This window comes from Lithobates pipiens, unplaced genomic scaffold (genome assembly GCF_037356315.1).
Source record: "Lithobates pipiens isolate NorthernLeopardFrog02 unplaced genomic scaffold, aLitPip1_a1.2 Scaffold_13, whole genome shotgun sequence".
Taxonomy (NCBI): Eukaryota; Metazoa; Chordata; class Amphibia; order Anura; family Ranidae; genus Lithobates; species Lithobates pipiens.
The window spans coordinates 66,798,739-66,810,145 of NW_027507718.1; the positions used below are offsets into that span (position 1 = coordinate 66,798,739).

Here is an 11,407-nt window from a genome sequence, read left to right on the forward strand (position 1 = left end):
AATCACCACTTAAAGAGACAACTTCTAGTGGGGGACTTGTGCTGCAATGACAACTGTTTGAGAAAAGATTTTGCTAATTTTGGAGGGATCGCCTTTCATTTTCTGTTGTGTCTCAAGACAGAAAGTGAAGAAAATCTTCTCAATGGGACACATACGGCTTAAAAGCAGGGAGGGGGGGGTTAACCATTCTATACTCTATCCAAAAAAAAAAAAAGATTGCTTTAGACATGGTGTAAACACCATAGTGCAAACATGTCTTCTCCTGCTTCTTCCATGTCTTCTTTTTAAACATTGGAGTTGCTTTACTAAAGGCAATTCAGCTGTTCTCTTTGTAAGGGAGCAAGCATAGTTGCATATTGCATGGGAATTTTCATTTGTATTATATTGATTGCGGTGAGATTTCTTTTGCAAAAAATACCCTATCACATGGAAAAGCAAATTTAAAAAAAAAAGCTTTTTTGCTTGAACATGAGTGGATAACGGAAGAGAGTAGAGCCTCACCTCATTCACCAAGCTCTGTGGAAAGTTCCCTAAGTGCAACTTCCCTTGCAAAGTGACTGGCCTATTTGCCTTGCTTTTGTCTCAAAAGGAAATGCGATGACCAAACCACCAAACATTCTATATTAATGCTTTTGAAGATTTTCTTTTACTCCCTCAACTCTACGAACTCCAAGATATGCTGTCCAAATAATATATTACTACACAGAATTCTATGAATTACAGAGATTTAAAAAAATGACACATTACTGGAAGACAATCAATGCATTTTATTGTGCATACCTTCCAGGAACAGCAGTCTCTTTTAACATACTATTGTACTTGATAATGAGATTATACTATAAATACATTATAACAACTATTTATACTATGATAGGCAGAACTGACAGATAGACGTGTAATGTGTAATAACAAGCACTATAAGTTAGAAAAAACAAGTTGACTGTATGGGCTTTGGGGAATAAGAATAACGTGCCTTAAATATGTCATCACCCGCCTTGCACCCCTATTCCACTATTTCTTTGTCTTTAAAGCATTGCCTTCTGTGTCACACTGTCACCATTGTCACAGAGACAGAAAGCAACATTGTTTTCATTGTAACAAAGACAGAAATAATAACTCTATAATTTTATGGTCACCAAAATAGAACTTGGGGGTAATATTTCAAAAGAGACAATAGCAGCACCTATTACAATGACAGCTGTCCAAGAGGGTAAATCCCCTTACACTGTAGAGGGAAGAGATGTTATCAGAAATTTGGACAACAGAAGGAAAACATAAACTGACAAGTGTTTTATTCATACACTAAAAAAAGTTTTAGTTTTATATACACTTTGTTACATCATAGCGAATAGCACCCACCACCCTCATTCTAAGCTTGTAGAAATGAATGGGGAATCTCCAACATCCACACACAGGCAATGGGGCTGGAAGATAAAGGATTAGAAAACCTGGGATTGGACTGAAAATTAACAGTAGATTGATGAAATTTGAGTTGGAGGTGTTTAAATTTGCCATTAATAGGAATGCATATATTTTATTTATTTTTTGTTTTTTTAGAAATATGAATTTTCCAAATTTTTATTCCATGACTATGTTTACTTTAAGCCTTTTTAAGCAGTCAAATAGTAAACATTGCATGAATTCTATAGGTTCATTAACCACCTGCTGCTCTGGAATATATCTGAAGAAAAAAAGCAGGGGAGATCAAATTCCACATTGTTCACAATAAAAACCATTCCTGCTCCTCTTTTCAGTCAGAAAACTACTACCAGAAAGAGAAACTACTGTCACAGGTAATTGTAAGAAAACATGTTTTACCTAATAAAAATTATGCAAAAAAAATGAGTTTATAAATGTGAACATTTTCAAAAATGTAAAAATTTGAATAACGTAAATTCCTTTTAATTGTCCTTGTAGGTATCTAAAGGACAAATGTTTAAGTTAGACCAGCCAACCTTCCATACGTTTGGAAATGTAATTTTTTTGGTGGGGCATGGGGGAGGAAATCACTGGCATGGCAAATATTCTGTAGTCTTTCATACATCATGCCTTAATATATGCTAACTCCTTTGTAACGGTGGCTGTTGAGTTTATATACTACACCTGAAGAGTGCAAAATCTGGTGCAGCTCTACATAGAAACCAATCAGCTGCCAGGTTTTATTGTCAAAGCTTAATTAAACAAGCTGAAGTTAGAAGCTGATTGGCTACCGTGCACAGCTGCACCAGATTCTGAGTGCTCCAGTTTTAGTAAACCTACGCCTGTGTGTCTTGGATTGCATTGCAAAGTTTACCATTCATCCTTAAAAAAAGGAAGTAAACTTAACAAACCTACACCACAGTTAAGTATTGAATGTATACTTGTACAAAGAATTTACTGGGTTGATATATTAAAGAAGTAGATAATGTTAGCAAACATTTAATACCCAATTATTTGCAGGGACATTAAAAAAACATGGTTGTATAATTGAAATGAACACATTGGGGTTGATTTACTAAAACTGAAGAGCGCAAAATCTGGTGCAACTCTGAATAGAAACCAATACCAATTCCATTTTTTTTTGTCAAAGCTTAATTGAGCAAGCTGAAGTTAGAAGCTGATTGGCTACCATGCACAGCTGCACTGGATTTTGTATTCTCCAGTTTTAGTAAATCAACCCCAGTTTCTTATTCCTAAATAAATATTCTCTACTCATTTAGGCAATCAACTCAAATATTTTAACATATAACATTTCTGAATATGTGGGCAATATAACAAAGATAACATAAACAAAAATTCTGTTAAATGTACCAGTTTTTATTTATTTGACAAAATAATATATTGTTACTTTAAGAAATAAAGTATTCTAGATTAAAAAAAAAACACTATAGAAACATGAGGAATGCACATTCATTCTACACAGTTCTGAAAAAGATCTATGTATTTGCTAAGATAAGGCAACTTGGTTGTTTCGAACAAAAGGAATACTAGTGATGTTCTTGGTTCAATCTGGAGTAAAGTCCAGAGATATTCATGGCATCTTTGCGCTGGTAATAAGATGCATCCCTTAACATTCCAGGGAATGTGTAATCCATGCCAGGGCGAAAAGGAAAAGATGGAACAAAGCTGTAAGGGGATATAAACCCAGGAAGTCCTCTGTTAGTTGTGGAATAAGTAAAGTGTAATGGATTTAAGTCAAGTCTAGAATGAAAGATATTTGTTTCACTTCCAGCAGCTGATGGATTAGGATGCAGAGGGGAAAAGGCAGATTTAGAGCCAAAAGCACCAAAACTTAAGCCAGAAATATTGATTGTTGCATCTTTTGTAAAGGTGTTGACATCTGATCCTGTTGGAGTTTCATTTTCCTTCACAACTTGTTCCTTTCCATTTAAAACCATCTCTATGGCTTGAACAACATCTCCCTTACAGAAATGTAGGATGCTTTCTAATATGCTCTGTTTATGGTTTGGAAAAACTTTGTTAAGAATCTCCAGGGGATCTCTGTGCTTCATAGACACAGCAGGGATGCTAATATTAGAGGCACAATGGTCTTTGGTCCACTCATTTTCGTTACCCGATTCCTGGTCAGAAGAAGACAGAGATCTTGGACTGTCAGCACCTTCTGATCTTCCCTCAGAAAGGGGCGATCTAATGGAATTTTCTTTATTTGGAGTCTCCAGATCCGAAGACTTCAGAGTTTGGCATGCATTCACTTGCTCTGCTAGAGATGTTTGTGACAAACCTTGAGAAAGCATGGATGAGCTTAATAATCTTCCATAGAGGTGATCGTGTTTTTCTTTTGATTCATCAGGTCCTAGATAAAAATAAATTAACAATATGTTTATTGTGTCATGATAGGACCTTCACATAAACACATTTATTAATGCTAAACTAGTTAATTCACTTAAACCTAATAATCAAGTTGTAGATAAATACTGGAGGGTAAACCAACTTACCTTCCTTTATTACTCACAAACCAGTTACACTGACCTTCTACAGCTATTATTAAAAAGTGTTACTATCATTTACATTATGCAATAATAAATTCTAGCTTCCGCAGCAGAGAGTTTATGCCGTATGGTGGCTAAATGCTAAGTACTTTAGCATTGCACTGCTGGGGCCCTATACTCAATTCAAGAATTTCTGATACTATCTGCATTGAGTTTCGATGCATGGCTTTCCTCCCACAGCTCAAAACACACAGTTTTTTTTTTTGTTTTATATTATGTAAATCCAACCATGATTGAAATACTATTTATTGTGGACTTAATGTCAAATTGCATGCCAAATCGGCCCAATGTGAACGCGGGCTTACTGTTAAGTAAACTGTTAAGTAAACTTAAAAGTAAACTTAGTTACTGTTAAGTAAAAGTTGATAAACTTCTGAACTTATTAAGAATGTTTAGGAAATATCAAACAATTATATTGTCCTATTTAACAAAGTGCAGCTATATCAAGAAATAATTCAGTGTTAGTCGATTATGAAACATTGGAGGAGATGTGGTACAAGTTGGGCAATGATTACTATAAACATGTAATTTCAGTACATTAAGAAACACTGTGGGTTAATTTTACTAAAACTAGAGAGTGAAAAATCTGGTGCAGCTGTGCATGGAAGTTAATCCGCGGCTAACTTGAGATTCAATTCAGTTTTGACAAAAAACTTGGAAGCAGATTGGTTTCTATGCAGAACTGCACCAGATTTTGCACAGTATTTAAACTACTCTTGGCAAGCCAGTTATGTCAGAAATCTGATTTGTTTGTATTATGCTCTCAACTGTTTTAATTTGATTAGGAAGGGGAAGGGGGGTTTATAACATTGTTTTATCCTGTAAGTGTAAAATGTGAAAACTGATCTCTAGCTTTTGGTGAAGTTTAAATAGTTTGTTTGGACCAAGCTGGTCCAAGTGAACTATTGCCTTCACTAACAGATACAGTGGCTGTGTGCTATATGAATTGTATGTAGTCTCAGCTACATACAGTATACATTGCTGTGTTCTGGCACACTCCTGGAGCAAAATCAAGTCAGGTTGAGAACTGCTCAAACATGCACAAGGAGTTTTGCATTCTATGAAAGAATACAAAGCTGCATCTGATTGGCTGAATCTGAGATTGTGACATCACCCATTTGCTTTTCGACCTCAGCCAATCAGTGGAAGCTTTGTATTTAATAATTCATAGAATACAAAGCTCCCTCTGAAAAGTTGAGTGCCGCACACCCCAACTTAACTTTGTTCTGTGAGTGAGAAGGGAAGTTCCCATCCCAGTGGCAGAACACAGCACTGTATACTGTATGTAGCTGAGGCTACATACAATTCATACACGTTCCCAGCCAATGCATTTGTCAGTGAAGATAATAATTTGGACCACCTTGGTCCAAATAATCAATTTAAACTTCACTAAAAGCTGGAGATCAACTTTAAAAGAAAAGTTCACGAATAGGAAAAACTACTCACCTAGTTGGATGCAGCATGGGTCCAAAGTTGCAACTGTCCCCTACTGCCTCTAAGACTGAGAACTGAGCGATCAAAGGACACTGATCACTCAGTCCTCGGTCTTCAGTTGCTCAGGGCTATGGATGGGTGGGAGCGCCTGGCTGAGGCTCTCAGTAGTTTGCTGAGAAGCTGAGCCAGCTGCCGCTCAGGAATCTGAGTGATCCAGAGCCTGGACCTGCCCAGTGATGTCAGTTATTAGCGGGCTTTAGCCCATTGTCAGCTGAAAATGGGTCACAGGAATGCAGAATGAAGTCATGTATAGTATATTTCATAGTCAATGCAATGTACACTTACATGGGTGAAAAGGTATAGAAAATCTACAGTAGATTTTTTTAATGGACATTATATACTTTATATTACTTTTTAAAAATACTGTTCATAAAACTGAAGCAATCACAGGGTCACTACTGTCTACTATTGTATAGTGATCAATGATCTCTAAGCAAGCTTTATATTTTTCTCCAGTGCATCAATATGGAACGGAAGACAAAGAGTAGATGCAGGCTTGTGTGTTCCCATCCCTTAACTTGTATTGTAATTTTAAGGATTTTTCATACTAATTGTAGCACCACATTTACTCTCTACATACAATACCTAGATATATATTCATCTACAACTGTATTGTTTTACTTCGTTTTGATTGCTGTTAATATTGGATGGGCATTGTGTAAAAAATAAAGGAGTCAGGGAGTAAGGTTTTACTCTTAGTAATACCTTAACATTCAATCATAATATCTGTAAAAAAAATCTGAGCAGTATTTATTTACTGTTTGGACACCTTAGGTATAAAGATACCATGATTGTATTTAAATCTGTTTTGGGTTAAGCACATTTGGATTCATGTGTGACATACATTTTTTTAAAGCTTTTTATATCTTCTGTTTTACGCTCTAGAATGAAATATGAAATATGAAATAATATAATGAAATATTTTACTAATATTTAACAGTTCACTAATAATATTACCACCATTGGTTAATTTAAAATGGGCTTCTATAAAATGTATAAGAACAATGTTATTTTTTAATTTTGTATAGTGTATTGTTATATAATTGTAATGATACAATTTCTTCTTAAGAGTTAGTCTGTTAGCAAGTTGTTTGAAAAGAATATTGTCGGTAAATTGTCAGTAAAGAAGCACATAAATATTTAACATTTCAACAATTAAAAAAAAAATGAATTACATTTTTTTCCTAGACATACATATTAAATCATGATCGGTGGTGTTCAGGCCCAGAGCAAGGTACATACAGTGTTCTGACTAAATGCAATTTTCTGGCAAAATGTTGGAGAAATGAAAGGTCATCTGCTTACTTAATTAGAGCATCACAAATTTAAAAATTAAAATGCGTTCTGTAATGCTTTAAGTCTGAAACACTTCAACGTACATGTAAAGATATGTGTAAAGTAGTGTAAACTATAAGTGTAAAATAACAAATAAAAGTGAAGTAAAAATAGTGTGTGCACATTTAAAAAAAAGGTAAAAATAATATATTTTTCATAGTTAGCACATTGAAGAAAACCCATCGTAAGAGAAATACACAGGCTTCCACTTAAGAATATTAGCTGCCTGGTTGTCTCCGGTTTCACTGGCCCGAAACAAGGATGAATATTGTCCAATTAAAGTCAGGACTCCTTAACTGCACTTGTATTCCAGTTCAGTGATTTATAAAGTACTAAAGACACTGGAATAGCATGACAGCCAGGAAACCTCTATATTCCTATAAAGAGATTACAATATGTGTATGTACTCTTCTAATTTTTTTCTGGGTTTAAAGATGGGCCTATTTTAGTCTAACTTTCAGAATACCCTGGAACTCTGCATAGATGAAAATAACGGATTATCTATTTCTATCTATCTATCTATCTATCTATCTATCTATCTATCTATCTATCTATCTATCTATCTATCTATCTGTCTTAAAAATCAAGTAACATTTTTGTTCAATCTGTGTATTACATTATAATAGAAAATTCAGTCTTGGTAATGTGACTGGAAAAATTATTTGCAGTGTCTTGGTGAACAGTAGTGTCAAAAGGTCTGCCAGTTCTTGACAATGGCAAGGTCTACCAGGTCTTGGCAATGACATATTTTATGTATAAGGTAAAAGAATTTCTGTAGTGTTTCCGCCAGCTTTATAACACTGTGATCTTTTCACATATATTCTATATTCAATATAGGGCATTCTACACTTACACATATTCCACAACAATTTTTGATATCCGTTACTGCATGTTTTTATACATGCTTTTGTTCATATATGTGTACTTTTATTGTACCATAAATGCATTTTTGCTTTGACATTATGCAATGCGAAGGAGAAGCATTAGGTATGGGGATTTTTCTTGATACAGATGCATTGAAATGCAAAAAAAAGTTTGATCAATGTGTTTTTGTGCATTTGATAATCATTATAATGGGCATGCTAGTGTCCTTTTTTAATGCACCAAGCTGAGGTGCATAGTTGTCAACTCTCTATATAAGAATGAAAATAAATTCTACTTGAAATGCACTTCACACAGGGAAACAGGCAAGTGTGAATAATCCCATAGTAGCTTTTTAATACATGTGCATATGTGTTTTTGCCCTGAACTACAATATACAATATATCTTCCACTAGACTAAAGAAAATGCTTTAAGTATTTCCATAATTGAAGAAAAAATATATTGACAATGCTGTTAATTTTATGTTTAAAGCACCTACACATTGAAAAGTATACACATTTTTGACTGGCATAATGTATTCCCCCAATAACATTTCTATTTGTCTGTATATATCTACCAATAGACTGCAGCCAGTGCTGCAAATATCATAGTGATTGAAAAAGAATTAAAAAAAATATGTTGACCACCATGGTAATTTTTATGTGATTTTTGGGTAAAATGTATAACATGTAGATGTTTATAAATTTGTTTAAAACACTTTCCTTTAAAGTGTTTACACATTATTTACTGGCATAATGTATTTGCCTTGGTAACATCCCCCCCCCCCGCCCCCCAATTCTGTGTAAAACATTATTTATATAATCTTGAAAAAAATTTACAAAAACAATTTACAAAAACAAATAAAACTGTCAGAGAATTGTGCTAATTAGTGATAATTAACATAGTGAAAAAAATAATTAGGTATAAACTGTCATACAAATATACCGTTGTATTATTTTCCTGTAAAGCTGTTTTAAATTTATTTAATCATTTGCCATTTAACTAGCTGTAAATATACTTCAAAAAGAGAATAAAAAGTTAATCTGGTACAACTGACATGTATTTGGGAAATCACAAAATTAATTTTTCCTTACAGGGAGGGATTTTTTGTAATGAATATGATCTTCACATTTCTATAAAATAGATACATTCTAATTGTGCATAGTAATATATATATATATATATATATATATATATATATATATATATATATATATATATATATATATATATATATATATATATATATATATATATATATAAAAAATAATTACAATAAATAATGATGATTACAATCTACAATTGAACACTGAGCAGGTGATTCACTAAAACCTTGCCAGTTTACTGAATGTTCTATGTTTGTACTATGAAATATTCACTATGGTTTTAAGACATCTGAGTAAAAAACTGTGTAATTTGAGTGTAAGTTTTACGTCAACATAGATTTAATACATTGTTGAACAGGGATAAATAGTGCAATGTAGATGTAACAAAGATAAAATAATGCAATTGGTTTCCTATGAGAGGTTCATACATTTTGGATATATCTAAACTATATGTAATTTTTATTAGATTTCAAAACATAGTATTAGATTTTATATACGCAACTTTCGTTCATCTATATTTTGTTACTTATCATGTTTATTTGAAAATAGTGAATTTGAATCAGTTAGCTTGCATTAATCTATATTTGTCTTGTCACATACCATATAAAAAGGTAAAGTGGTAAATTCCATATTGTTGCCAAAATGTAAGTAATCTTGAGCATAATGTAATTACTGTATTCACATTTTATAGTATATAAATAATATCAAACAAATGTAATGTTTCATTATGAAGCCATTTATTACATATTAGTATAATTTATGCTTACAAATAATAAAAACAATAAAATAATAAAACATTCATTATTTCATTTTTATTTTTCCCTGCTGGACCAGGATTTTAAAATTAAAAATATACTTCCAGTGAATTTCCCCGGATCAAAAAAAACAAAAAAACAAAAACAATATATATATATATATATATATATATATATATATATATATATGTATATATATATATATATATATATATATATATATATATATATATATATATATATATATACACATATATATATATATATATATATATATATATATATATATATATATATATATATTTATTTATTGCAAATACTTGTTTTGCTCACCTTTATTCTCTAGCTGACTGTTGACTTTCTGTGCTGTCTGTAGTTTGTGTCCCATGGCCTCTCCTCCATTTGTTCCTGGCCCTGTGTACATGAAATGTTGCACACCTCGGGTTTCACATTCTTCTTGGGCTTGTTGTCTTCTGAGTGCCACCTGTGCAGCCATGACTCGTTGACGCTCTGCTATCAAGGTGCATTTGGCACATGCACAATCCCTCCAGCGGCAAAAACGTTTGTGCCCTTTAAGTGCTGATACCACTCCATGATTGCGGCACCGTGCGCATTTTGGTGTTCGTGGGTACATGGCTGTTCCACCTGTTCCTCTGTCAAAAGTCATCCTGGGAGCACAGGCTGCTGCAGCAGCTGCAGCTGCAGCTCGCAAGAGAAGAGTTGGGGGTCTAAGGAATGAGGCAGGCATTGGTATTGATGGTGTCACTGGCATGGCTGATGAAGATGAAAGAGGTGGAGGGGGCACCGGAGGAAGCATACCAGGACGCAGCAGTGGTCTAGAGCTAAGGTTTCCTCTGGAGTTGTTGCAGTCCATTGCTGCTTGGCAATTGGAGTAAGGTTTCAGCTCAGCCTAGGTTGCCTCCCTGGGATAATCTGAGCTGTGCTATGTGTCAAAAACACTGTTAAGCTGATATGTGTGACTGAAAAGCCTTCCCTCTGTCTCCTCCTTAGCAAAACAGATGTTCAGTGTGATTTCAGGTTTGTCAATAGGGGAGGGCATTACAAAAACTTAAAATAGAGGCGTAGCTCAACATGTAAAGGGATTTCACAGGCAGGGACTTTTCTTATAGAGGGTTTGCTATTCATTGCATGAAAATGATCACAAGAGTTAAATAGCACTAAAGCATTGAGTCCCTGGTGTAGCCAGGAGAGATATTGTATTTATAATTTACCACTAATTTAAATTAACACTCCAGTACACTTTGAGTATACAGTACCGTAAAACAGCATCATAATACAAACATATTTAAAATATCAACACATAATTAAAAAAATATATATATATATTTAATTTAAAACAATAGATGACACAGTAAATGCAAATTAATAGATTACTGTTTAACACAAACACATCATAGTTAACATCAAATATTATATATTTTAGAGATATTTAAGACTGTATATTGGAGATAGGAATGTATATAGTTATAAAATAATAATAAAAAAAAAAAATGTTATAACTGATTATCAAAAACTAAATGCTTCCAAATTTAGGTTTACATTGTTGAAATGTAAGGTGCTATATTTATTAGGTAATTGTTGATAGTAGAGTAAAACTGGAAAATGTAACAGCTATATATGTAAATAAATCAATAATTAAATATGTGTAAAAAATGAACATTTATAAAAAAATCTAAAAGTGTAGTATATGTAAGTGCAATGGGTCTATATTATCTCATTTATTTCACAGTACTCCAATATAAGTACACTATAAAAATGAGCCCTGACTGTAGGCAGAAGCAATTTTCATTCAGTACATAGGCTAACAAATATTTTTAGGCATTTATGTAGCATCAGCAACTTTAA

The 11,407-nt window shown here is 33.2% G+C and overlaps 1 protein-coding gene across 1 annotated transcript; it reads right to left on the bottom strand.

The window, feature by feature from the left end:
* Positions 1-1,275: 1,275 nt before the first annotated feature.
* DMRTA1 (DMRT like family A1) lies at positions 1,276-10,578 on the bottom strand. Its single transcript, XM_077475158.1, has 2 exons — positions 9,875-10,578; positions 1,276-3,793 (listed from the first exon to the last, which is right to left on the bottom strand). The coding sequence occupies exons 1-2, from the start codon at positions 10,413-10,415 to the stop codon at positions 2,967-2,969; spliced, it is 1,368 nt and encodes a 455-aa protein (XP_077331284.1). The 5' UTR covers positions 10,416-10,578; the 3' UTR covers positions 1,276-2,966.
* Between the last annotated feature and the right edge of the window lie 829 nt (positions 10,579-11,407).

Bases quoted from the DNA above. Each gene is read 5' to 3' on its own strand.
- DMRTA1 (XM_077475158.1), bottom strand. From the start codon at position 10,415: ATGGACTGCAACAACTCCAGAGGAAACCTTAGCTCTAGACCACTGCTG. The intron at 3,794-9,874 runs GTGAGCAAAACA...ATTTTTATCTAG, and splicing joins CAGTCAGCTAGAGAATAAAG to GACCTGATGAATCAAAAGAA.